The following is a 26832-nucleotide window of genomic DNA, read 5'->3' on the forward strand; positions in this document are numbered from 1 at the left end:
TGTATTATAGTATAGTATAGTATGGTGTAACTATTTGTATCAAAATATTGTAAAGAAACCAGGGTGAGATCGTGGGATGCTAGTTGGTAAACATCACATAACTTTATACCAGTTTGTATAATATGCTGTAGGTATGCATGAAAGTCGTCCCAATAATGGGAATATGGAATAGAAAAAACTGTCATTGATATGATCAAATGAAACACGGAGCTGTATTTTATCAACGTTTAGTGAGTCTTAAAACTAGAAGCGCATCCTGTGCGGGAACTGGCTGGAGCGCAGGCCGAAAGCGGACTTGAGGTAGCCGCGCAGGAACTTGCGATCCTCACGCTTGCCGATGGCGTTAATCACCGCCTCGTCGACAGTCTTCTGATCAGCCTTGCGCTGCTCCGACGGCACGTATTTCTGACAAAAGACCACACCATATAATGCAATGTAAATCACTAAAAGTCATAATTTATATTAAAGACTTAGGTAAGGGTGACTTGCTACACAAAAATGTCTTCTCAAATCTCATCTCTCTCAAATCAGAGATAAGATCCATAGACAAACGTAAGTAACTTGCATAGCCCAGGAGATTAGCAAGTTGAAGTAGTGAAGCACAGACCACATAACATGCAGGATAACCACAGGGGTTGTTAAATTAAGTGGGAGATGTATAATGCAGCTTCTTATCAGTCCTATTGAAAATCTAAGGAGGAAGATGCTCTATTTTGTACATCTGTGGACATTTAATGGATGAAATGATAATGATGACTTTGGTAAGGTGATCATCAGCCAAAAAACCTTGCCTTCAACCTATTGATGAACCATTCTTGTGGAAAGGATGAAACTGCTGCTTAATAAATGTACATATACTATCCTGATACAAAAGTATATGAAGTAACATATCTAGTAAATCCACTGCAATTGCAGAGATAGGAAAAAAGATTGTTATGTTATATGAATGATGTGTGGACCAAAGTTTATGCTTAGCTGCGTGCATTCATATCATGGATGTATTATATACTGCAGTTACAAGTCTAGTCTATCATCATCGTTAACTTTTTAATTGTAAGACATCCACAGCTAGACAAAGGCCTCTTAAATAAACTTTCAAAAGGACCAGCTGAAAGTGGACTGCCTAAAGCACCCGATAATGTCAACAAAAAAGGGACAATAAGAAAACAATGTAAAATATGTACAAGTGGAAACTAAATGTCTTCTATGGAATAACAACTTATTCATATTTATTATTGTAGCATCAATGTCTGCATTTGATCAAAAAGTGATAGAATTGTTTTAAGCATTTGAACAAAATTTTGACATTTTACAAACAGTTCTGCATATAATTCTGAATGTGACTATATATATAGCAGTCTCTTCCAACGACAATATATATGTAAAATGCATGTAGTACAGACTCTCCAACCCTGATTAATATATTTGAAGAACATAAGATTTGTTTGGGTTTCTCTCCTAAATTGTAAAATATCAAGACACTTCTTAGCCCCACCTCTTTTTTGCTGGCAAAAATGTCTTCACCCTGCTTGCGCTTGACGCTACGTTTGGTGCTCTTCTTGTTCTTCTTGAAGTAGTCGTCGTTCAAGTGCTCAGGCAGCTTGAAATCTCCAAGATCCACCTTAGTTGATGTGCCGATGACATAGCGCTGGGAGATGCGGCGGAGCGGGCACGAGTTGAACTATAAAAAAATTTATATGCAATTAATTTGAATGTTTCGTTGGTTCATTTTTATCAGGAAATCAAAGTGACCTTAATAAGGTTATTGGAGGACACTTAATGCAGGCCTGTTTTCTAGGAAAGGTCCTATTGAAGGTTCTATTGGTATTCTATGGGAGGCCAATGTTTATCAGCATGTTTATTTCTAAAATGATGAAGATAAAAACAATTAGATCCAATGGTAGAGAATATCAACAACAGTCAGTGCATTATAGCCACTTATGTCTAGCAGCATTCCAAGGTTTATTAGAACTTTCCATGACATGTTGAATCACTCCAAAGTGTGCCTTAGATAAGGTTGGGAAGTACTTTGATACACTGTTACATATTGTACTACACTGTTTTTCCTTATTTATTATTATAGACAATTATTCTCCAATGCCTTGTCAAGGTTCAATTTAAACTCTCCCCGTTTCACTCAATGTGAAGGCCTAAAAGCCCTCAAGTTTTGTATAGCTTTTGCCATCAACATGTGATTGAGGTACTTACAGCAAAAGGTCCAGTGACAAGTAATAGTCCACTGGGCAGAACTCCGACGAGCACGACGCGCTTGCCCGCGTGCCTGCCAGCGAGCAGGATGCACACAGTGCCTACAGTAAGGTTTGACCTGGTCCTGCGCACATGTTTGCTGAACGTCTTGTGGTGAGACCGGGACACAATCCTGTGATAGAAAAAGGATTAAAATTTCCTGCTTTTTATATCAGTTTCAATTGAATCAAGATAAATGAATAAATAAACAGAGATTATAAATATCTCAAGACGAGAGATTTTGTAATACAAAATTCTGCATAATATCTCAAGAATACTCATCATTTTTTAATACAAACAAGACATCATTAAACACCTCAGTAAAGAAAGCAATTTGGTTTTGATTTTTCTACAGTTGTTGTTCATCTCTTGTTTATTTTAATATATATATCCATATATACATAATATTTTATTTATATATATACATATATATAAATTATATTTTGTAATTATAGTAGCCATTAATATATTTATATAGTGTTTTTATATCCTTGTGATTGTGTGATCCTTCTGAATTTGATTTTATATATTTTTTTCTTTTATGATATCTTTTTTCACCAACCTTTAATATGAATTTATCTTTACACTGCCCAAATGGTTAAAATAGATATAGCGATCAACTAAAAGCAACCAACCAATCAGGTTCTCCTATAGCAATGCAGTGCAATGAGAACCTTTGCATTATTTCTTTTACTTAATAAATACATTCAAAAAAATTTGAAATAGCATTACAACTGAATTATCATGAAAAACTATTATTTAACCATTTGTAGACCAAACACTTGTCACAATTTCATTTCAGCAGGTTCACACCAGATTTCACTAGTTATTTACCTGCTTGTTAGCATTTATTGTGTGAAACATGCAAGACCTTACTGATGTAACATACTTGTAAATTAGTGATAATATAAAATAAAATTTAAAAGTGTGACAAAACACCAAGAGCTGCAGAATGACAATAGACATTTGATGCAGTAAGATGAAAGGGTTAAGTTTAAACATGTTTATATAACCACAATAATAATTGAAGATTAATAATTTAGGGATTAAAGAACCAAAAATATCTCACTTGTCTTGAGTGGGGTAAAAAGATTTCCTACGACGGAGCAACACTGTACGGGTCCCACCATTCTTCTCACCACCAATCTGCTTCACCACAACTGTAGGCTTTTTGGGCTTTTCAGCCTTTGGGTTTTTCTTGCCAATGAACTTGTACTTGGCCTGAAAATAAATAATGTAATAGTTATTATATAGCCTAATTTGAACTTCTTTTTTTTTCAAAAGAATAATTACAATCAGAAGTAACACATATTTGTTAATATTGAACTGTTAGGGATTATTTTAGATCTGATATGTAACTAACTATTGAGCACTTTATATAATTAGTTCAAGTTCAGAATCCAAAGGTTTGTAGGTGGAGACCAGGTATTGTGCTTGGGGCTGACAACATGTTATGTTTAAGAAGGCCTCACTGCAATATACCTTCAACAACTGGACTCCTCTCTGCCTAGCCAAATTTTCATAGATAGATCATTCCAGAATTCATCCTTCAGCAGGGCATAGGAATTTTATACCTCTTTTTATACAGTTATACCTTTTGCTCTCCTCATAGTACAATAGTAAATAACCCTAAATAAAATATTATTGTTTATGATCTGCGGTTTATAGAACATTTAGAGCAAGCTATTTTAAACTATATTTCTAAGGTAATTCTATATAATGTAGCCTACTTTATTTTGAGCAGACTTGACCAATATGCAACCAGGGAGTTCGGACAGATATATACATGGGCAGTTGATATGATAATGATATTTCTGGAAGTCAAAAACTTTTGGGAGGCAATAAAGAATTACTTCTACTATGTTAAATTACACAAGAAACTAATTTTATTATAACTACCAGCAAATATGCAAGTGCAGTTTCTAAGCACTGCAACTCATTTGTCTTCCATAATTAATAAAACTTACTTTTATTAATTATCTACATAGGCAAGGAATGTGAATACTAATTTATGGAGACAAATGTGATGAGTAAATTAATCAGAAGATGCCAAAATAAATGTGTCACCAACATCACCAAAATGAGACTAGTATGAACTCTGATATTATTAATCTTATATGCTTCTGAATTCTGAACAATCCGCATGAAACTGAAGGAAGATGATATGTGGTGTTGGCAAATTATACTAGTTATACTGTGGACTGCCAGAACCAACAGATCTGTTCTTCATACTAGGCGACATGGCTTAAATGCAACCAAAAATTAATTCAATATTCTAGTTATTATAAAAGTAGAGAGAAAGAGAGGTGGTGATAGGCCTCTTAATATTGAAAGCATTCAGAAAATCAGATCACAGAGACCTGTGGAGACAACTTGTTGCAAATTCAACAAAGGCATTCTAAGCTTATTAAGTAAGGAAATGATAGACGATTCTGATAGGATCCAAACAAAAACATAAGTTACAATATATAGAGTCTGAAACCTGAAATTAGGAGGCAGGACATGAAATGTTTAACCCCAGAAAAAAAATTACTGTCACATACTTCTAAGCTTGTAGAATTTTATTTCATAGATCGTGTAATATTGCCACTAAATAGGAATCTTTGCTTTATTTATTTTTCCTTTATGTTCCCATAACCTATGTTAATGTCAAAGAAATATTTATATATTGATATGAAAACAAAGTGAATTTTGGTAACACCATACTGCTTCATAAAACTGACCAAATGGAAAATAATTTTAAATTGACTATTTATTATTTTTTACCGTCGTGTAAACACATGTCTACGTATGTCCACTAAGGTTAACTTTACGCAGTGTAGATATTAATCATGACAGACAATGTTAAAAAAAACAAGAAAATTAAATATTTAAGATATAAGGTAAAACATTAGTTATTAAATGTCACTTAACGAAATAATACTCCATCGATTGGTAAAAATTCAAGGTAAAATGCATACCTTTTTATGGAACATTTTGGTCTTGGAGAAACGGACAACTCCACTGCCCAAATCATAATTCCTCGGTTTCTTACTCCTAGTCTTAGCAATTCCACCAGCAGGCGCCGCTGGCGCCTTGGCTACCTCCTTAGGCTTCGGTGGAGCCATTTAGAATCTGCACACGAGAAAACAACCTCAAAATCGCACAACTGATTTATTCATAATAGGTATACTATTGTAACTTAATATGAAACACAGGTGATATAAAGCCACTTTCTATATTATTCTCAATTGCTCTGATACAAACAAAAATATAACTACTATAATTCTACAAAAATATCACGATCACATAGTTTAATGTCAAACTTTCAATACAATAATACTAAGTTCAAAGCCGAGATTTCAAGAAATATGGCTTACAATCACTCGTACATGAAACTGACTTTTTATTTAATATGTATATGACAATAATTACACTTATTTCAAGCTTATTCTTTTGGATTTATTTACAACGAAAACAACACCAACTCACATTAGAACCGGGATCAAGAAAAAGAAATTGACACGGATGAATGTGTCTATGGTAGCGTAGTGATGGATTACGAAAAAAAACAATTACTATTAATATCCTTAATTTTTCTTTTCGGCTTTAATTACAATTTACATTAAGTCGAAATTTTAGTTCCAAATAACAGAATTGTTCTTAAATTTGTAAAATTGATTTAATAAATAAATATTATGACGAAATATGTTTAACCATCACTTTATCGGTCTTGGAATAATTTTCTATGGCACGAACAACCAAATTACTTTTATTTTAACAAAAATAACTTTTATAACACCATATTAAATTAAATTATTTAAAATTTGAAAATAATGTTAGAAATCGAACGAATAAACAATGGCAGCTAGATTCGATTTTAAGCGTTTCGATTTTAATCAAGGCGTTGCAGTAGAAACTAATATAATGCGTCCGCACTCATTGCAGTAAAAATATATGTAAATATCATATTTATTAATATACAAATTACGTTTTCATAACGCGGCAAATTTAAAACATATTTATAAATATTTCACGTATTTTATTAATTACGAATACATATTAATTTAGTGGTCAAAAGTTAGCCATTGAGTCTAAAGAGGTCTACAAAAGGTATTTGCAAAATTATATAAAAAAGAATATTATGTAAAGGTTTACTTGTAATAATTTTTAATCGGATAACATCCAGATTTCTTTTTATGCATCACAATTTCTAAAAAAACTATTAGAGAACGTGTGTGCTATAATAGGATATTTTCTTGTTTCATAGAAAATTACCTGGTAATTACACAAGGTTCGATTATTTTATTGAATGAGCATAACTATAAAATTACGACTTTGTGTTTATCTGTCTCTACTTTGCTGCCATCGATATGACAGGAAAATTTATGTCAATGTCATTATTATAACGTCAGTTCAAAAAATGGCTTCGCTGCGAAGCCCGTCTTCGCCGTCCGACGGATACAAAAGGTTCAGTGATGATTTCGCAAACAGCAGCGTCAACAATTACGGCTCAAACGTTACAAGTAAACAAGAAGCTATGATTTTTCTATGCACCGTAGCCGCAAATTATGTGTACGCTTTTTTTGTTTTTAACAATACATTTTGTTGTGCATTTAACATTTTGTTTAATTTTTACCCATAACTATTGCCGTAGTACATCTGTATCACTGTGTGTCTAATAAAATCGATATGTGTCGTAATCTTAAACCTCAAAAGGTTTTGGTGACGCAGTGGATGAGTCATAAACGGCTTTAAAAGTAACCTATGTAATATACTAAACAATACATCACTCGAACACGACCTAATTTCAAAGAAACCGTTATTAAGTGTCAATCGGGGGATCCGCATGACCCTAGTTGCTTGCTTTGCATGCTATAACTAGTTTTTGCACCACTACATAATAGTAAAATATTATTTGAATACTATTGAATATGCTAAGATTTTACTATCATCCAGTTAATTATATATTTTTAGAACTAATCTTTTTTAAGCTGAAATGGACAAGGGAATATATGATTAATTTTGTTATGATTAAACTTATGATTTATTATCTAAAGAAATTTTTTATTTGGATGCAAATTTTCTCAAAGTTGAAGTATAAGCTTGCTATATGAAGCATTTTTAATATTAAACAAATCTCTGGGTGTAAATTGGTAATGAGAGGGATATCTTCCATTGAGTGTATACAGTGGGAGTATTCCTAAAACAAATCCTATTCTTAATTTAGCGAGTTTACTTAACTTTAAAAAAAACTTTAACTTTTGAAAACAAAAAAACCACTAAAATACCTTTTTTTTTGAAACATTAAATGCAGTTTAAGACATGAATATTGGTGATTGACCTAGCTAAGCAAAATTTGTCTGTTGTCTTCCTAAACCATTATCAGCTCAATCAATGAATATTATTGATAAGTTAATGGGGTATACAACCTTTGGTTACCATTGTTTTATACTTGATACCACAGATAATTTAGCTGTTGAAACATTTTTACATTTAATTTAGTTTTGTTTTTAGGTTTATTCAAAATATTATACAAGTAGTAATTGCAACTTAACATTGAAAATATGGTATCTTAAATCTCAGGAAACAGTATGCAAAAAAAAATAGATAACAAATAAATGATCATTAGGTATTGGTAATTATAAAACATAAATAAATTAAAATAAACTCAAAAAATTAAACTTTCCATTGACATTTTTATAATAAATATCTCCTTTATTGTTATAATTAGCCACAGATTTTACCTGAATAAAGAAAAAAAAATGATTTTTCTCTTTAATGTTTTTAGAATCGTTCAGCTTTTTAAAACTCAAAATGAAGTACTATTTATTTAAAAACTGGCAAAGCTTTTTAACTTTTCTTTTTTTGCAATGAAATAGAAAATTTAATAATATTTGAGACCCTAGTCAAATAACTTCAAATATAAATACTATCTATCATGCTGCATTAATATTTTAGTATTTGTATTTAATAAATGTAAAATATTAACAAAATTTGCTTGACATGCTTGAAAAGCCTGAAAATGTTTATTACATCTGCCATTAAAGATAAATTGATAAACTAATCTTACATGTGACAGATATTTAGTTTCCGTTGTGTTGTGTAGTATGTTATTAGAAAAATAAATAAATCTTTTAATTTTTATGTGCTGGAAATGTCGAAATTAATATATCCATCACATAAAGTTTTCGATTTTTTTAAGGACCAATGGTATCAAGTGTTGTCATGTAAGTAGTGAAATTATATTTCATTTGCTCTAAGTAGTCAACGTTATTCATTATCTGTGTGGTAATAAAAAATATTATTATTCAAAAGTAATTATCTGTTGGTTCCCTTTATTCTTCATTGAAAAAAAAGAGTCGCTATTTAGGATTTTGAAATTCAAAATACTGTGCAACATCTAATTTTGTTACCTTGAAACAAAAAGTCACGCTTAATTATTCGAGTAATTTCTCAGGCTTTGACGTTCTTTAAGCGGAATTTGGCAATTTTTGCGTACTACTCTTTGTCGATAGAAATAGTTGACGGGTGACCCGTAGCCGCTTGCAAATTACTTTTCATAAATTATGTTAAGGTGTATTACGTAAGAAACTAATATAATTTAAGTTTGTTCATTTCATTTTCATTAAAGCTTAGATTTAATAACAGTTACAAATTTGTCACGTAAAAGATGACGCGCGGAATATATAACCTTAACCTTAAAAATAGACAACTATGACAACTCCTGTCAATCAATATTACATTGCGTAATCTTTATTCGGTTATAGGTTATGCCATTATCGTTTATTGTTCTTAATAACTAGACGTTTTTATTTCTCTTTGTTATAAAGATTTTTGTAATTTTAAATATGACCGTTACCATTATATCTATAAGAACAAGATATATACGTGTAGAAAGTAGATAATATAAAATTCTACTCGTTACCTTAGCTTTCGCAGACAGAAATCAAAACTTTTGGCCCTTTTTTTTGAGCTGTTTTATTATTCTTGTTAATTTCCTTTTGTCAGATCTGTTAAAATATGCGAACTGTCATACAAAATGCGAAATTTTAGCTGCAAGACTTCCAATGCTGAACATAGACTTCCTTTGGGATTTTCAATGAGATCAGTTAGAAGCGACTTGCACCCACTGTCTTCCGACAAACTTAACAAGATCGTCTGTCCACTTTGTTGGTGAATGTCTTACGCCTCCCTTGCCGGTTCGTGGTCTCCACTTGAACTTTAAAGCCCCAACAGCAATCCTCTTCAACTAATTCGTTGAACTATGTCGGTTACTTTCGTTCATCTACGAAACTCTTCATACCTGATTACAGAGAAACGCCGATCCTGATTTTGCCAATGAGACCTAGAATGAGAGACCAAGTTTCAGCGACATAACTCGATTGAGACAATTGACTTTTAACTGTGTAACACTGGTAACACAGTTTAAATTTGTTAGACGTGTCTTAAAACTTTTTGCCATTTAAAACATATTAAAAACTCTGTGGTGTTTGTGCGCTTTGAATTAGTAAATTAATAAGATGTTTTAGAGTGGGTATTGAACAAATATTTTTTATAGTTTCGTTTGAGGACATTAGTTTTTTTTTATCGGACTCTCATTGCTGCCCAAATGGCATTTGCAGATTCCTCGAAGTCTCTTTTAAGGTAGCGAATCACGAGGGCTCCTAAAAGAGCGTCGTCTTGGGCCGCTACATACTACTATTTTATCCGATTGGGAGGTAGCGGAACTGTTAGATGGCTGCGGCTGTCGCTCCATGTAGTGACTACGCCTATTGCCCCCCACGAGGGGACTTACGACGACAGTCGCTAGTCCATAATATCAGCTTAGAATTCAAAAACGTTGAATATAAAAGAAATTTATTTGAAAGTCTTAAGCGAGGTCGTGCGATCAATAATTGCGTAAATACGGGCTATACTCTTGAAATTAATAGACTTGTTTATTTCTAACATACCAATGGCCTTTTAATAGATTTACTAGATGTTATGTCTATTTACTACCCGCAGTTCAGCCTGGTATATTATACAAATAATACAGAATAGTGTAACACCGACTGTATTAGATTGTATTATTATGTGGACGTAGTCGTGGAGATTGTAAATTATAGAAGCCAATTTAGCTGGTTCTGGTAGAACTCATGTAGTTACATTTTTACCATGTTCCTAAAACTCGACAAAAATATATGAACATTAGATCTGACTATAGAAATTTGCGGTGCGGCTCAGTTCCTAATTCGAATTGATGGTTTTCGAAAAAAATCAAGAATTATTTGGATTTTAATTAAATATAGTGGACTCATAATACTGTGATAAAAAGTAAGGTGAATTTGTTATGAAATGTTTCTTTCAAATTTTTTGAGTTTGCTGAATAGCCAGAAATCGACTGGAACCAAATCAGGAGAATACGATGATTACGGAACACTATTAATCGAGTCTTATACTTTTTTTTTTACAAAAAAAATGACCGATTTGGCACCAATCTTGTTTTGACGCGTTTGAGATACAAAACGTCCTTTAAAATGATTTGGGCTTAGTCAAATGATCCGTATCAAATGATTTCTACTTTTGACAAACAGACGCTTGGCAAATTTGTGTTTCTCAATGCCCTTCATTGGCCCACGCACCACAGTGGGGCAATTTGATTGTTAAAATTGTCTTGATTGTTATTGTCTTTCGCTATAACAGAAAATTGTATAGCTAATGGCGGGTACTACATATGGGTTGAAGAATACTGGTATAGACAGTCCTACCAACCTAGGGAAACATTTTCTGTCTGCTTTATGCTCTGGAGTTATAAATGACAATTTAAGTTTAATTTTTGATAAAGGTAGTGATAGTATAGTAAGAAAAAGTCTCATAATTCAGATTAACATATTAACACTAATGTACAATGCCCGGCGATAAATATTGCACATCGATCTTTGGAAAGAGACATTCGGCTAATTTCGGCTTCATAAAGCGTTATCTCTGTCGCACGTAATACAAACAGTGTGTGGGACAGAGATAATGCTCTACGAAGCCGAAATTGGCAGTTTCTCTTTTCAAAGGTCGATGTGCAATATTTATCGCCCGGTACTGTATTAATGTTCACGATCTGTACCACTAAAACATTTACCGAGTATTACGAATATCTGTAGTTAATTTAGTTTTGCAGATCTGTGGACTTTAAAGAGTTTTAGTGAATATAAAAAAGTAAGGTAGTCAATCAAAAAAATGATTCCTTTCAATTTTACTTTTTTAACATCATTGCACAAGCAATCAATCAATTCTCACTTATATAATAAAGAAAACTCCATTCGGAGTGGTTAGAAATTAAGCCAATATTTCAGTTCTTTAATATCGAAAGCAAATTAAATTTCGTGGACCTCTACTTACAAATTGAGAACCCATATTTTTTTTTGTCGCGCCGACATGGACCTCCGTCGAGTCGGGGTGGACTTCCCCCTTAATCTAGGTGGACCCCTGTCCACCTGGATTACTTTAGGAACAAAGGCTGTGTACGAATGATTATTTGTTTCGTTTACTCAATTTACCATTCGTATTATTATCTAAAATCTTAAATTCAATATTTAAATATTCGATGACATTTTTGGACACTATGGAAGCGCTTGTATGGATAAGATACTTAGACAAATCCTTCATAGATTTGGATGTAAGCAAATAAAGTTCCATCAGATATCTTAGACTTTTCTTTTCTTAGATTAAATCTAAAATTAAAATGTTATTGTTTAATAGATCTTATTATAGCATTCAAGAGTTTTTAGTTGATTGAAACGTTTTGAACTTTATTTGTTGACTCATTTACAAGATGATATTTTAATTTGCACTTAGAAAGTTGTTGAATTTCATTTAAACAACAGAACTCTTCAACGGATCAGTATTCCGAGCCGGTACCAGCTTACTGCTTATAATGTTAAAATAACTGCCGATTCAAAAGAGCTTGTAAATGCCTACTTGAGTAAAATATTTTGAAATTTAAAGCACTTTTGTTTATAATTTAATAATTTGAATATAAAATGCTCTATTATCTTACATTGCCTTGTTTAAAATTAATATTATAACGGTCATTTGTTGCATTATTGTGGCCGCGGCTTTACGCCTGCAATATATAAGCGTATTTAAACAATGTCATGTGAAACTTTTGTAAACTTATAGTATGTTTTGTCGTTGGCGTTGTTTAGTCGTCTCAGCCTTTAGATGTCCACTGCAATGTATGGGTTTCCAAAGATATCTATGGGGATATGTACCGTAATCGCCACGCTTGGCAGGCGGGTTGGCGATCGCAGTGTGATGTTATGGTACGTTGTAATACATAAATAAATTGTTAAAATACCTATATCAACATTTGATCGTAGAGTGCGGGAAGTAGCACACCGCAGCAGAAACTGACAGGTTACATATCCCGCACGACCTCTTGTCGTCTTGCACTCTCCATTAAATAATATATTTGATGACTTGGCCTCTCATTTAGACGTGTAATGTCGCAAAAGGACGCTGTTGCCTCTGGAAACTTGTTTGTGAGCAGTGGCAATCCTATATATTTAAAGCACAAAGTGTAAGTTATATACAGTACCCGGCGATAAATATTGCACATCGACCTTTGGAAAGAGACAATCGGCTAATTTCAGCTTCGTAGAGCGTTATCTCTGTCGCACGAAATACAAACAGTCCGATATCTATTAAGAGCTGTTAAAACAAGTATCATTTGCTGCCTTTGATAATTATTTTTATTATTTGTTTAAAATACACCAATTTTTCTATAAATTGTGGCTTTAGGTTGGGGTAAAATAAAAAAAAACATGTTTACCTCCCTTTATAGGGCTACAACAGCTAAAAAATGAATGTTTGTCTGTTTGTCTTTTATAGACTCGTATACTATGCGTTTGATCATATGATGATCTTTAGCAAAGTAGTTGTACATGAGCTCACGAAAGTTGTACGACCGAAGTTGGTACGATCAATTTTTGACAGATGGCGCCGCTGTCATTCCAATGAATTTTATATATTGTCGGGACAGTTCATGCTAATTCGAATTGAAACGAGAACAGCGAACGAATGATGACGTATCCAGCTGTGGGTGACATTAGAAATTATGTAAATTGTGAAATTCATCCTCTCATGAAGTCGCGGGGGGTTACAGCTAGTATTAAAATAAATAAATGTTTAAAATCTACAAATGCAGTAATGAAGCATTATTTTTATAATAGTAGCGGGAAAATTTATTTCCATCGTATCGATTTTATTAATTTAGACCACTGGCACAACTCTCAGGATAGTTTGTAGGTCGCGAGTTCCATTTTGTAAAAGCGCATAAATGTGAATAAAACTTAGTGATGAAATCAATCAAATTATACTCACCTATACTACTGTATATGTGGGTATACTGTACTATAGATCTTTAGAATTTACAGCGCAGTGAATTAAGGAGTGACAGAACAAAAGATAATAATCCCATGATGTCTAACTTTTGACAAGAGGTTAAAAACCGGTAACTTCTTTGCCATAGTGCAATTAAAAAAAAATGTGATTTTTATAATTTGATTTCTTTTTGATGACATGAACGTTTTAAGTGCTTTTTAATTTTTTTTATTTCAAATTGAATATCTATTCTTATAAAAAATGTAATTATCTAGTTGATTCTGTTATGATTTTTAAATAATATAACGATAATAAAATAAGTCAAACCGTTTTTTAAATTTAAATTACTACTTATTAAAACAAATTTGTTTATATTTTTTTATGAAGATACTGAATTATTTATTAAAGTATGTGGCTTATGGTTACTGCAGACTTAATAATAAGAGAAGGTATTGGCAAGTCGCATTACAAAAGGAAAAAATAAATTAAAGTAACATATTTTAGGGTGATTTCTTAATACAAGATCTATAAATTCATCCTGTTAAAGTTTTTACACCTATAACTAATCATATATGTATGTAAAAATATCTGTATAAATAAAGTAAGATATTTATTATTTTTGAGAACGTTGTAATATTCGTGTTTGTATAAAATTGTTGTGTTCGCCATTTCCGCGTGTGTGCACGCACATTAGTCATAACCGACCATGACACGACGACATGGCGTCGGTTCCGGTAACTGTCTGAATTAGAAGAGAAGCGTGAATAATTTATTGTTCGCGGCCGTGAAGAATTGTTACATAAATCTATTTGAAAAATTACGTTTATGTTAAAATTTACTGAGGTTACTTCAATAAAAAATATCTGGCTATTTAATTACGCGGCATTTTTTAAAAACAAATTTGCCGCCATTGAAATGTTGACACTTAAATGAAGTTCCTAATTCAAAAAGTTTCTATATTCTGTGAACGCTTATTAAATATTTTTCTCATATATTAATTATTTATATAATAATAAAATAATCGATTGTTCTAGAAATAATAAATAACTTAATGATAAAATTAAAAAGCGTTTTCAAAATTCTGATAACTATGTATTAAAATTAATAATTGTTTACTATCTGTCTCTGCAAACTGTACTGTCAGAAGTTATATGGCCTTTCGCATTTTAATAGGAAAAAATAATTAATACAATATATTTTGGAATGGTTATTTTACACAGGTTGAAAATGATGTAAAATTTTTTTTTGACAAATGAACACTTTAAAGTTTCTACACCTTAACTAACATGTTATGACCAATTATTATTGCAAATAGAATTAAAACTCTTGATACTTTTTGTAAACTTCAATAAACAGTCAAAAGCATACAGGTCATACAGCCTATTCGATACTTTATAAAAATATAGTCCTTAATGTGCGCCTCGACTGAAGCCAATTAATGCCGCATTTGCTTCGTCGATACAATCCTCGGCGACATGCAAGTGCAACAAATTAAAAACGCATGAAGCCATAGCAAAAAGGTTTTTTTTTAATTTCCACATGCAACGAACAATCTTATTGATCGAATATGGGGAAAGTTTTGGTTTTTAAAAATTTACGGGTACTATGACGTCATCATGCTTCAATTTTGCCAAGCGGTTTTGGTAACAAATACTCCGACATTTTTAACTCCACTGACATGGCAATTCTTAATAAGAACATTCTGTATTACAATGTGATTGTTGTAAAAGGTTTAAAGGGGTGAATATACAGCTCATTGTAAGCTTTCAATCTTTTAAATTTATTTCCAATCAACCCGTATAAAGTGATCGCTATGACATAAGTTACACTAATTATTTTGTTCTTTTGGAATACGACAGGCAAAAGCATTTTGACAGACAGTCTGCAGGGACAGATAGTATACAATATTTAATGTTAATACGAGGTAACTTGAATTTAAAAATAGCTTTTTACTAAATTAAGTTGTTTATTATTTCTGAAACCATTAATTTTTAAAAAGAATATACATTAATTAAAAAGCAAATAAGATATAAAATTTAAATCTTTAAAGCCTATCTTTCATATACATTTATGCAAGTATAATAATGTCATGACAGTTTAAAGTTGACAAGAGGTTTTAGAAACATATCGGCAGAATATTTAAGTCTATTAACATGGCAATCTTTACATGTAAATAAAATTGGATTGTCTGTTTGTAATATTAAATAAAACACTTTTTACTACACGTATATGAATATATGTACGGTACATTTACCAAAATTACATTTTTTTAATGTATGAAATGGGTTAACTGACTTTAACAGGACTTATACTGGTAGGTAGCTGATACAATAAAGGGGTACCTTAGGCTATTTTTTTAAAAAATTATAAAAATCGATGATAAATTAAATTAACTTAATATTTATTTGTTTAATTCCAAATATTATTATTAAATATATTCCAAATATTTGATTAAATGCAAATGAAATCGCAGGCACAGCTAGAATTATTAGAAAATTATTAAAAACAAATATGTACTCGGTGTACGATAAACACATTACGAATAAGAAGAAACGGTGTACACCTTGAGATTCAACATTACAACTTCAGCAACTTTAAACAAAAGCCTCCCTCATAGATTTCAAATTGCAATCTGTTGAAAGTTACTCGTATTCTGCGTTTTCTGACAGTCTTAACAAGGTCGCCTGTTCACTTTATGGGTGGACGTAATACGCTGCGCGTGCCATCTGTCTTGCGTGCTATGCTGGGCTTGCCCACTACCATATATCAATCATTTTGTTTAAATCGCTTACTTTCGTTTACCTGTCAAAAGTGTACCAGTTCAGGAATGCCTGAGAAGACCTAACGTTAATTCTAACAATTTTCATAATTGATTCAATCGCATAATGTTTATATCAATTTAACTGCTACTATCTTGACCCACAAAACAATAATTAATAATAATGTAGATATCAAATTAAATTGCAATTACTCTAATTGTTTCAAGAATTTTGTAAATCGTAATTTTGTTTGCTAAAAATGAATGAATAACCATAGATTTTATTAAAGATATTAAAATTGAATACAACGCTACCAAAGAGAACGGAGGTTGCATTATTAGCATATAATTAATAAATTATAATTTGCTACCTAAAACCTTGACTCCAATTACTACGGTAGAAAAATGTAAAGCGACACATAGGGCAAATGTTTACCTAACTGATGTTATCGTAATACAAATATAATGTACGGTCAGCATATTAAATTTTTGTATCTACACGGTTTTATAAATCTATGCATACTTTATTGCTAATCGGTCTGTTTTTATTATTTGATTTTATAATCTGTATAATTAATTATGTTTCTAGATCATTTCTTAATCTAATTCACAGAGGGCAGTGTTTGGCTCACCTCCGGGTCAAAGGCGCGCCGGGTTGTCCTTACATTTAAACTTAGGTAAATTGTCGGAAAATCCGCCGCGCCCCGTGAGCATGTGTGGCGACATAATGGCCTCTACAAAACACATAACTCTCAGATAGTCTTTCTGACATTTCTCATATATATGTCATTTACAGACATTGACACTTCACTCACTTTTCTCTGTTAGAACGACGTACGCTTGTGACTGTATTATTATTAATAAAAAATGGGTTCAGAACACCCGTTTGTTCTGTTTCAATCCGTATCAACCTCTCAAACATGTATTAAAATATATCTGACGTCAATTTATATTGTTCTGTCTAGTGATATAGTCCTGATTGAAAAATTTACTTCTATAGTGACAATAGTTGTTTTTTGTTTTTATTACTGCATTCTAAAATTAAATCTCTCTGGTAAGTCTAGGCAAACAAACAGACGGTTTTCTTGAATTTTACGAATTAGTCGCAGATTATATAGCATAAAAAAATTGTATGAAATCTTTAAGGTTACTTTTGTCTCTCATGATAGAAAAATTAAAAAAAAACGACCAGCAACCATTTCTGACGTCTCGTTTCGTCTTAACAAAAATTGTAAAGAATTATCTACAGGATCCAATCAGAGATAAGGAAATCCGTTGATGAATGAAAGTAACCGACATAGCCCCGCGGATTGGCAAGTTGAAATGGCAGTTGGCATAATATATATATATATATATGTATATATATATATATATATATATATATATATATATATATAGGAAACTAACGGAGCCCTATATCTATGGCAGACGTTCTATGGCCAAAATGATGATAGTGACCTTATTCTTACAATTTGCTTAAAATATCACGGATTTAACAAAGAGTTTAGTGATGGAATTAAAAGGATCTGTGATTAATTTTACCTACCCAAAGATGATTAATAAAAGGATTTATATTCTGTGTAAACCTGATACGATGACGCATGTGCGTTCCAATATGTGGAGCTAAGTAAACATTTTAGCAAGAACTCAATGACGTATATTGTCAGGGTACGCACGATTTAAAATGTTTTCATACGTAATATCTTTTCCCTTCTCTATAGTATTTTGTTTAACCCGGTTACTTTTTTTTACCTTAAATCTAGATTTCTTTTCATACGTGACTCACATGATAAGTCGTTTAGATCATCGGAGAACTTGAAATTGACTATGCTTTCTTATTCTACTATGTTTATGGAGAAATTTTACTGTTGCAATTCTCAAGTTATGGAATGAGCTACCAGAACCAATTAAATGCGCTAAATCGTATTCAGCGTTTAAAATATAGTAAGAGAGCACTTCCTTCGCCTCTAAAAAAGGATATATGTAGTAACTTTTCCACGTGTATATATAAACCTTATATATAAGTATGTTTGTATATATATATATGTGTGTGTGTATAGAAATGCATGTATTTGTATGTACGTACAAGCTAAACCGCTTTCTTCTTCTTGTCTCTCTCTCATCTCCATCTAAAGGTTGTCTGGTAGAGATCGCCTCGAGCGATAACACCGCCTCTTGTAAATTATGAACTGTTTCATTTTTTTTCTTTATTTTCTAGACATTATCTATTTTATACAAAAAGTGTGAATAAATAAATAAATGTTGGTATCTACTTTTGTTTCTACAGTGTACATACTGTAATAAAAAAGCTTTAGTGACCTTTGGCCACTTTGGACATAGTTGTTTATTAGCTAAATAAATATGGAGGCGGCTTCAATGTCATATCATCATGATTATCATTATTTGAGCCATAAGGCTTCCACTGCTTGACTTAGGCCTCCATCAATGTTTCTAAAAGGTTTCGATGTAGTTAGTTATAGATAAAAGCTAGAAGTAAATTGTTAATTTACCTAAAAAAAGGTTTTTACTTGTTATTAATCATAATAAGATTTTTTCATCCTTATGTACGTATTGATATCAGAACGTAACTTACCATTACAATTATTCACCATGCGAGTACAGAGTCTACGGCGTTGTAGGAAGAAGAGCTAGGTACGGTTCTCGGGGCTGACGACTTACATAGCACGTTTAAGATATTGTAACCCATTGTCATCAACATTTATCGACCAGATTTTATTTCTATATATACATCTAATATATAAAATCCTCGTGTCACGGTGTTCGAACTTGAACTCCTCCGAAACGGCTTGACCGATTTTTACCAAATTTTACATGCATATTCAGTATGTCTGATAATCGGCTACTCTCTATTTTCCATACCCCTAAGTGATAAGGGTGGTCCACCCCTAAATTTTATTTTTAATTTTTTAGACAATTTTTTTAGTTTTTATTTTATTATGATACAGCATACAAAAATATATACAAAAACCTAAATTTTCACCCCTCTACGATCAACCCTTATCTTACATTTGTTAATTAAAAACTTTAATTTTTTTTTGCAAAACAATGTTTGCGGGATCAGCTAGTATAATCTAATATAATAAGACGTCCATTACAAGGCATTGACCTCCCCCAAAGATAGGCTCGACCGGTCCTGCGCTACTTGCTCCAGCGAATTTAACTACATCGTCAGTCCATATAGTGGCTGGCCTATCTACGCCGCGTCGACTGGTTATTGGTCGCTACTGGAGAAAATTTTGGACCCTACGGTAACCTGTCACAAGAGCGATGTACACCGCCCTCTGCCACTTTAGAGGAGCAATTCTTAGACATATGTCAGTGATCTTGATTCTTCATCAGATATCATCATATCTGATTCGATCTCGCAGCGAAACTCCGAGTATAGTCTTCCTCGAGCTTTCTAATAACGCCCATGGCCCTTCTTATGTTGATTATTATTATTCTTTAATTATTTGTTATTTAATAAAATCAGGCGTTATTTTGCGGAAGTCCATCCTAAGTAAGAAAAGGACCAATATTTAGCCACATCCGCACATGCAATGGTAGTCGTGCAACAAAGTGCCAAACACAGAGTCTCTGTGTTTGGTACTAATCGGTGTAACATAACTCCTGAAGATGCCCCGTGGAGGGGTGAAACACGTGTTGAGTGATTTGACGGTGGTAGTTGTGTAACTCGCGTTGTTTGCCGCATGCGCATTTATCAGCGGCCTGGCGGGTGGTGCACTTTGTTGCACGGCTACCACTGCATGTGCAGAATTGTCTAAATATAAGTCCTTTTCTTACTAACTATTTGTTGTTTTTCGAAAGATTATTTCCGAAAGTTCGTAGGATTCCTTGACGATGTAATATATTAGAAAATAATTTACACTCGTTTCTTTGTTTAATAAAAATATAAATTTAAATTACAATATATTATATATATATATATATATATATATATGTGCGCATTTTTGCGGTGTTGTAATTGCTCTTGTTTAATACATTGCTCATTTATATTAACTTATTTAACTTCAACTTAATGAACTTACTGTCATACATGTGTTTTGTCAAAGCAAAACACATGTATGACAGTAAGTTCATTTTGACAGTTTTTAAATTACGAATACATTCAAAAGTAAACTTTATTATAAACCAATCTATATACAGTTTATTTTGCTGACGTTACTGTTTATCTTTTGCAGTATCCGATAGAACGTGTAGAGTTCATACCGTTTTCCGTTACTCACAGATACGTATATTCCGCAATAAATAATTATAAATTACATTTGTAATTAATAAAGATATGATGCGTCGTTTGGACAAACTTCTGGATTCTGTGAAAAGTGCAGTTCCGCGTCGGGTTTATTCGACTTTTGCAGATTTTATTGGTAATGAAACTGTGTAAGGTTTTACAATAAATTCACATGTAATGTCTCTGAATTATCTATGTATAATATATACAGATAATGGTCTTTGAACGGTGTGTTCTACCAGTGTTGACATACGGATCTGAGATGTGGTCGTTTACGATAGACCTTGTAAAATCCAGGGTCACTCAGAGAGCATCGGAGAGGACTAAGTTCGCAGATTCGTGACAATATCGGATCTAATATGAGGAGATCCACAAGAATCAAGGTCATCGACGTAAATGAATTGCTCATCTGAAATGGCAGTCGATGGAATATAATTCGTGCAACCGAAAGCGGTTGTGGCGAATAGGTTCTCGAGTGGCGACCACGAAAAATCTCTGGATCCAGGCAGAGCCAGATTGGTCAACGTGGGGGTATTTTGGAAAATAATACACATGTGAAAATAAATATACAACGTATAAAAATTGACGAAATGTTTATAAGTACTCAGTATGAATTCGTCTAACTCAGAATTTTCCAACATTTTTTGTGCTTTTCTTAAATTTTTACGCCCCTCTATTTAACATATATAATTTTTAAATTAAAGCGAAAGGATTAAAGTCGTGTTGAGTCCACTTTCGAATTGTCCCCCTGTGAGGTGTGTGTCCAACATTGGGAGATACTGGTCTAACTACTGTATAAACGAAATTTATAACAATATAATAATATCAGAAATAACGATAAAACTAAAAAATTGTGAACTAAATTGTGATACTAAAACTATGCGGTGAAAGAAGAGGCGATGTGTGTTAGAATCTTGAATGAAATGAAAAAGTATACAAGAGAATGTGAAGAATGAAAGAAATGAAAGTAACAAAAAAAGAACTTGTTTGAACATTATTTGAAAGACGCCATTAAAGGCTAAATTTGATTCTTGATTCTATTAAATAAGATTCGTCTCACGTACACGAGTGATCAATGTAAATGATACTAAAATAAAAAAATATCATTACAGACCCCGCGATAAATATTGCACATCGACTTTTAGGGCGTTGTCTCTGTCGCACGAAATACAACGACTGACAAAACGTCACATGAGTAGTGTGGGACAGAGAGAATTAAGTGGGTACATACTGTAATTGATATTAAAGAATTATTACCGTTACCGTTTAAATAATTTATTTGTATAAAATATTATACAAAGTTACCTTTTCAAATAACTTCAATCTATTTTCAAACAGTTAATATCATATATATATATATACATATATATAGTAATTGAAAAGGAAAAAAGTAAGTAAAATTAACGTTTTTTAAACTGCTATTTTCTGTAGCTGTGGCTTTCAGAAAATAGGTCTGCAAAATAATAGCTGGTAGATTCTGCTCAGTTTAAATTGATAAGATTTAGTTTCAGTTAAATTCGGTTATTTCTGGTTTATATTAAAGCATCCGAAGTTATTGTCAAGACAATTTGTCTAGTCTTTAGTCTCAATACGTATTACTGTGATCAAAAAGTAAGATCAATTTGTTTATAAAATGTAAATTGCATTCTTCCAAATCAATTTCATCCCCTTCAAAGTAATCCCCGTGCGATAAAGCGCACTTTTGTCAACACTTTTTCTACTTCGCGGAGCAGTCGGAACAATATTTTATCGGTATAGCCTTCAAGATCTTCGATTCGGTTTTTATATCCTCAGTCTTGTCAAAATGACATCTCCGCATTGGCCTTTTGAGTTTGCGAAATAGCCAGAAGTTGCACATAGCCAAATTAGTTGGATATGGTGGTTGCGGAACTATATCAGTAGAGTTTTGGACGCTTTTTTTTTACTAAAAATTGAGCGATTTTGTCACCAATGGACACTTGACGCATTTGACAAAAAATACGTGTTACTCGGAGATAATTAAGTTTTTTAACAAACTGACATTTGGTAGCTGTACAGTTCTACCAACGTTTGAATACCCCGGGAGTTTAAATGGCATTTACACCTTATTTTTTGATCACAGTACATGTTTTTTATCTGTATTTTTAACAGCATGTATATGGTATGAATTGTGAACATTGCTCACAATTTATGATGAGCTATAAGACGTCCACAGCTGAATATAGGCCTTCCCCTTAGATTTTAAATAAAACTTGCATACATCCAGCCTTTTTCCACGACCTAAACAAGGTTGTATAGATGACTTTGTGGGCGAGCGTTTTAAGCTGCGCTTGCCGATTTCTAGTCTCCATTCCAAAACCTTAAGCAAATTTTTCTGCGCCTTAAGTACCCTGCCCACTGGCACTTAGACATCCCAATCCGCTGGGCTATGTACTTCCGTTAGCCCGGGGATCAAATCTCGTAGAGAATCCCTGAACATAGCTCTCTCTTTGGCATGTTGAGCGAATATGAGTTTGCAAGAGGGAGAGAGAGCACGTTACTGTAGCATATGTCATTGGCAACACACACCCCAGTTCACAATTAACCAATAGCGAAGGACTTTTTGACAACGCACTTAAAACCGGAGTAATGATTGACGTTCACTCACGAAAGAAAGCGATATCTTCATGGGCGGCTTTAGTTCGTGTAGCGCCTGTGTGCAATGAAACCCTGGCGTCTCATAGGCCTGACCGCCCCCACCCCTCGCGGCTATAACTATAAAATTTGCCGTCGTAACAAGAAAGTTTTTTCATATTCCAACAAGCTATTTTATAAGTAGGTAAAGCTCACAGTATGGTATTAGTTACGGCCTTTCTTCTTATAACGGCAGAATAACACTCCTTATTTTTATGCCTGTAGCACATCTCTGTTGCCACGGCGCCCCCTGAGACCTCGGCGCGCGTGTGCATTGCACACCCTGCACTATAGGTTAAGCCGCCCCTGAATATCTTGATGGCAATTTTTAAATAATAATCATTTTTTTTTTAAATGTAACCATTGTTTATAGACACAAGAGCCGGTTCAGATGGAGCCGGAGATGCTGGCACCCTGGATATGGGCAGCAGGTCTTCGCTGCACACGGGCCTGCAGATGTCCGAGGACGAGCATTGGGAGATGAACTACCATGAGGCTGCTATTTACTTAGAGGTGATATTTGAATTAAATTCATTAAACCTATTTACATTATAATAAATTTGCTATCGACTTGCCTTTCTTGACATAAATAAGTTATTTAGATAGTTAAAAATGTATTCATCTGTTCACATTTGCACTAGGCTCGCAGAAATGTATCGCAAAAACATAGATGGTTAATTTTACGTTTGTTTACAATTTATTTTTTAATCAACTATATATATGTACCCGACAACAAATATTGCACATCGACCTTTGGAAAGAGAGAACCTGCTAGTTTCGGCTTTGTAGAGCACTATCTTTGTTCCACACTACTTAAGTGACGTTTTGTCAGTCGTATTTCGTGTTTTGTTAACTTTAGATTGAAAATGAAAAGGAAATCTCTGATATAAATGTAATTTCGTTGCAGGAAGGCCTAAATAATGAAAAGTTCGACTCACATCCTTCAAGTCCTGAGGAGCTACCAGCTTACCTTCGAGTTCACAATCCTTGGTACCACGGACTGGACCTCCTCGCGTCACTCGTTCTTATCCTGCTCGCCTTCACCGAGGATCCCGCTGTACCAGCCTTTGAGGTGATCTTTTTTAATTTACTATTACCAAACGTTTCAGTATCAAAGAATAACGGCTCTGAGAAATTCTTCAGACCTTGGGGTCGAAAGGTCCTCGTCACTTTTTGCTTTTATCCACGTATACTAACTACTCTCAAGTTGGTATGAAATAATTTAATATAAATGAGCAATGCCTTAAACAAGAGCAATAGCAAAACCATAAGACTGCGCAAACAGTGTCTTTTGAATATATATTTTTATTATACAAAGGAACGAATGTAAGTTATTTTCTAAAAGATTATTTCGTTAAGGTGTCCTCCGGATCTTCGGAAGAACTCTTTCAAAAGACAACAAATAGTTATTTAAAGAATAATATTGTTACAAAACACGAGATACAGAACCCTCTAAACTATAAACACGGAACTCTAGGATCAAAAATTGCCATAAACACGCTTGATGTTATTTATAGATTTTTTTGTACGGTTCTCGGAAATTCTCACCGAGTACTATAGAGTAACCTTCTCAATAGTACAAATAGGTGTACTCCCTAATGTCTAAGTTTCAGTGTTGTTATTCGAGTTATAAGATTAAGATTTACGATCAGTGATACAAAGTGGCTATTTGGTAAGTTATTTGAACAGTGATTTCTTGAGCTATTTGGACTAAGCGAAAGTATACTTTGTTTTAAAGTAGGGTGACCATCTGCTTTGTGAATAAAGGACTTCTTGTGAACAAGCGGTGTTTCATTCCGAGTCAGAACTCACACGTACGTAACAATAACAACCAACATATGAAAGCTCAATGTCCTCAGTGAGCAACGGAGAGGGCTATACTCGGAGAAATGAATATATCCACAGAAGAACGTCACCAACGTTGCTCGAGGAATTGCTCATCTAAAGTGGCAATAGGTGGACGACATAATTAATCTAGACGACGGTTATTGGGACTAAAAGGTTCTTGAGTGGTGACTTGGAGCCTGTAGTTGCGGCCTGGTCAGACCTGCCACTACGTGCACCGACGATCATGGCAATCTTTGGAGGTGGTCGATGTTTTGCCGTAGGGAATCTCTTACATGATGATGATAATGTCAAAGCCGGGCTACTTATCATTCCACCAGTAACCTTAATGTCTCGTCAATTCTTAAAATACAAAGATTAGTTCGTTTGTCCTATTATATTCAACTTCAGTTTTTGCCTTTTAATATTTTCTTAACAAAGCTTCTAATTAAGTAAGAAAAGGACCAATATTTAGCCACTGCGCATGCAGTGGTAGTCGTGCAACAAAGTGCACCACCCGCCAGCCCGCTGATAAATGCCTATGTGGCAAACAATGCGAATTACACAACTGCCACCGTTAAATCACTCATCACGTGTTTCACCCCTCCACGGGGCATCTTCAGGAGTTATGTTACACCGATTGACAAACACAAACCTTTTAATATATTTTTTCCGGAAAATTATTGTATAATTATTACATTTAGCTTCCAGTATGGGCGCACGGTACGATAGAGCTACTGGCACTGACGGTGATCGGGGTTGAACTGCACCTGAAGCTGAAGTGGATCGGATGGAGTACTATACTTAAACATAAGAGAACCATGATCAAGGTGATTATATTTATTTATTTAGAAAAACAAACCAAGCCCTCACTAGGTGGAACGTTGACATAGTAACCGGTCCGGTCATTTTTGCGATCCTTGACAGTGGACTATGTCTTATAATGGGTATCTATCAGCTTATTTGAACGAATGAATGAATGATAGCTTCATAACAATCAAAAATGTTAACGCACCTGCTTATTCAAAGTGAATATAACATTGACAATGTGTTATTTACAATTGCAATTAAATAGTTAGATTTAGAAATAATGACAAAATATATGTATATATATAGCGAAGGTGCTACATATTAGTTCCTTTCTTAGTTAGAATCACCTTTATTAGGTATATTCTGCAATTGTTTCCAAACATGCGGCCCACACGTGTGTACTTGATACGAATTTAACCCTTTCACTTTAACTTTATTAATATATACATACATATATATATATATGTATTACAATAAATAACCAAAAATAAAACCATTATTAACCTTGCCTAGCAAATTTTCGAAACATTTAAAGCGATATATAAGGATAAAATTACATTTATGCATTTTCAAAACATAATTGACATTATAGGGCTGTTTTTAAAATGGCAACACAATAATGTCGGTTTTGATCTAAATTGGAAACATTTAAAAAATACGTCAGGTATTTGATGTTTGGTGAAATTCACTCGTCATAGCTTTGATATATGTCGAATTCCGATGGTCTCTCATAGTTAAACCTTACCTCCAGGGTATCACGTTACTTATAATGGTGCTCGAGGCGGTGGTGGTACTCTGCCGCCAATCTTCACATTTCCGAGTGACAAGAGCGCTGCGCCCCATATTCTTGGTGGACACGAGACACTGTGGTGGTGTTCGTCGCTTCATCAGACAAATTCTGCAGTCGCTGCCTCCAATTCTGGACATGCTTGGTATGGTATACGCAGTTTAC

The 26832-nt window shown here is 33.4% G+C and overlaps 2 protein-coding genes across 4 annotated transcripts in view; one reads left to right on the forward strand and one right to left on the reverse strand.

Annotated features, from left to right (window-relative positions):
- Positions 1–211: 211 nt before the first annotated feature.
- On the reverse strand, positions 212–5798 carry RpL6 (ribosomal protein L6). 3 transcript variants are annotated; one of them, XM_068767827.1, is made up of 6 exons: positions 5719–5798; positions 5208–5361; positions 3317–3468; positions 2209–2380; positions 1496–1681; positions 212–405 (listed from the first exon to the last, which is right to left on the reverse strand). In XM_068767827.1, the coding sequence occupies exons 2-6, from the start codon at positions 5352–5354 to the stop codon at positions 244–246; spliced, it is 819 nt and encodes a 272-aa protein (XP_068623928.1). In that variant the 5' UTR covers positions 5355–5361; positions 5719–5798; the 3' UTR covers positions 212–243. The 3 variants fall into 3 exon arrangements, with proteins under 3 accessions (XP_068623928.1, XP_068623927.1, XP_068623929.1); XM_068767826.1 differs by having other exon boundaries at positions 5662–5746; XM_068767828.1 differs by lacking the exon at positions 5719–5798 and adding an exon at positions 5630–5648.
- An 849-nt stretch (positions 5799–6647) lies between these two features.
- LOC137924192 (two pore channel protein 1-like) overlaps positions 6648–26832 on the forward strand; it is a 31965-nt gene continuing 11780 nt past the window's right edge. The window contains exons 1-5 of the mRNA XM_068767555.1: positions 6648–6752; positions 23620–23759; positions 24154–24318; positions 25775–25900; positions 26632–26812. Coding sequence (XP_068623656.1) covers positions 6650–6752; positions 23620–23759; positions 24154–24318; positions 25775–25900; positions 26632–26812 — 715 coding nt within the window. The 5' untranslated portion in view covers positions 6648–6649. The remainder of the gene's footprint in view (positions 6753–23619; positions 23760–24153; positions 24319–25774; positions 25901–26631; positions 26813–26832) is intronic.

Source organism: Battus philenor, unplaced genomic scaffold, assembly GCF_028537555.1.
Source record: "Battus philenor isolate CCGP_79_NKW_IND1 unplaced genomic scaffold, ilBatPhil1.0.hap1 SCAF_23, whole genome shotgun sequence".
NCBI classification, from domain to species: domain Eukaryota; kingdom Metazoa; phylum Arthropoda; class Insecta; order Lepidoptera; family Papilionidae; genus Battus; species Battus philenor.

Bases quoted from the DNA above. Each gene is read 5' to 3' on its own strand.
- RpL6 (XM_068767827.1), bottom strand. From the start codon at position 5,354: ATGGCTCCACCGAAGCCTAAGGAGGTAGCCAAGGCGCCAGCGGCGCCT. The intron at 3,469-5,207 runs GTATGCATTTTA...ATTTATTTTCAG, and splicing joins CCAAAATGTTCCATAAAAAG to GCCAAGTACAAGTTCATTGG. The intron at 2,381-3,316 runs GTGAGATATTTT...TTTCTATCACAG, and splicing joins TTTTACCCCACTCAAGACAA to GATTGTGTCCCGGTCTCACC.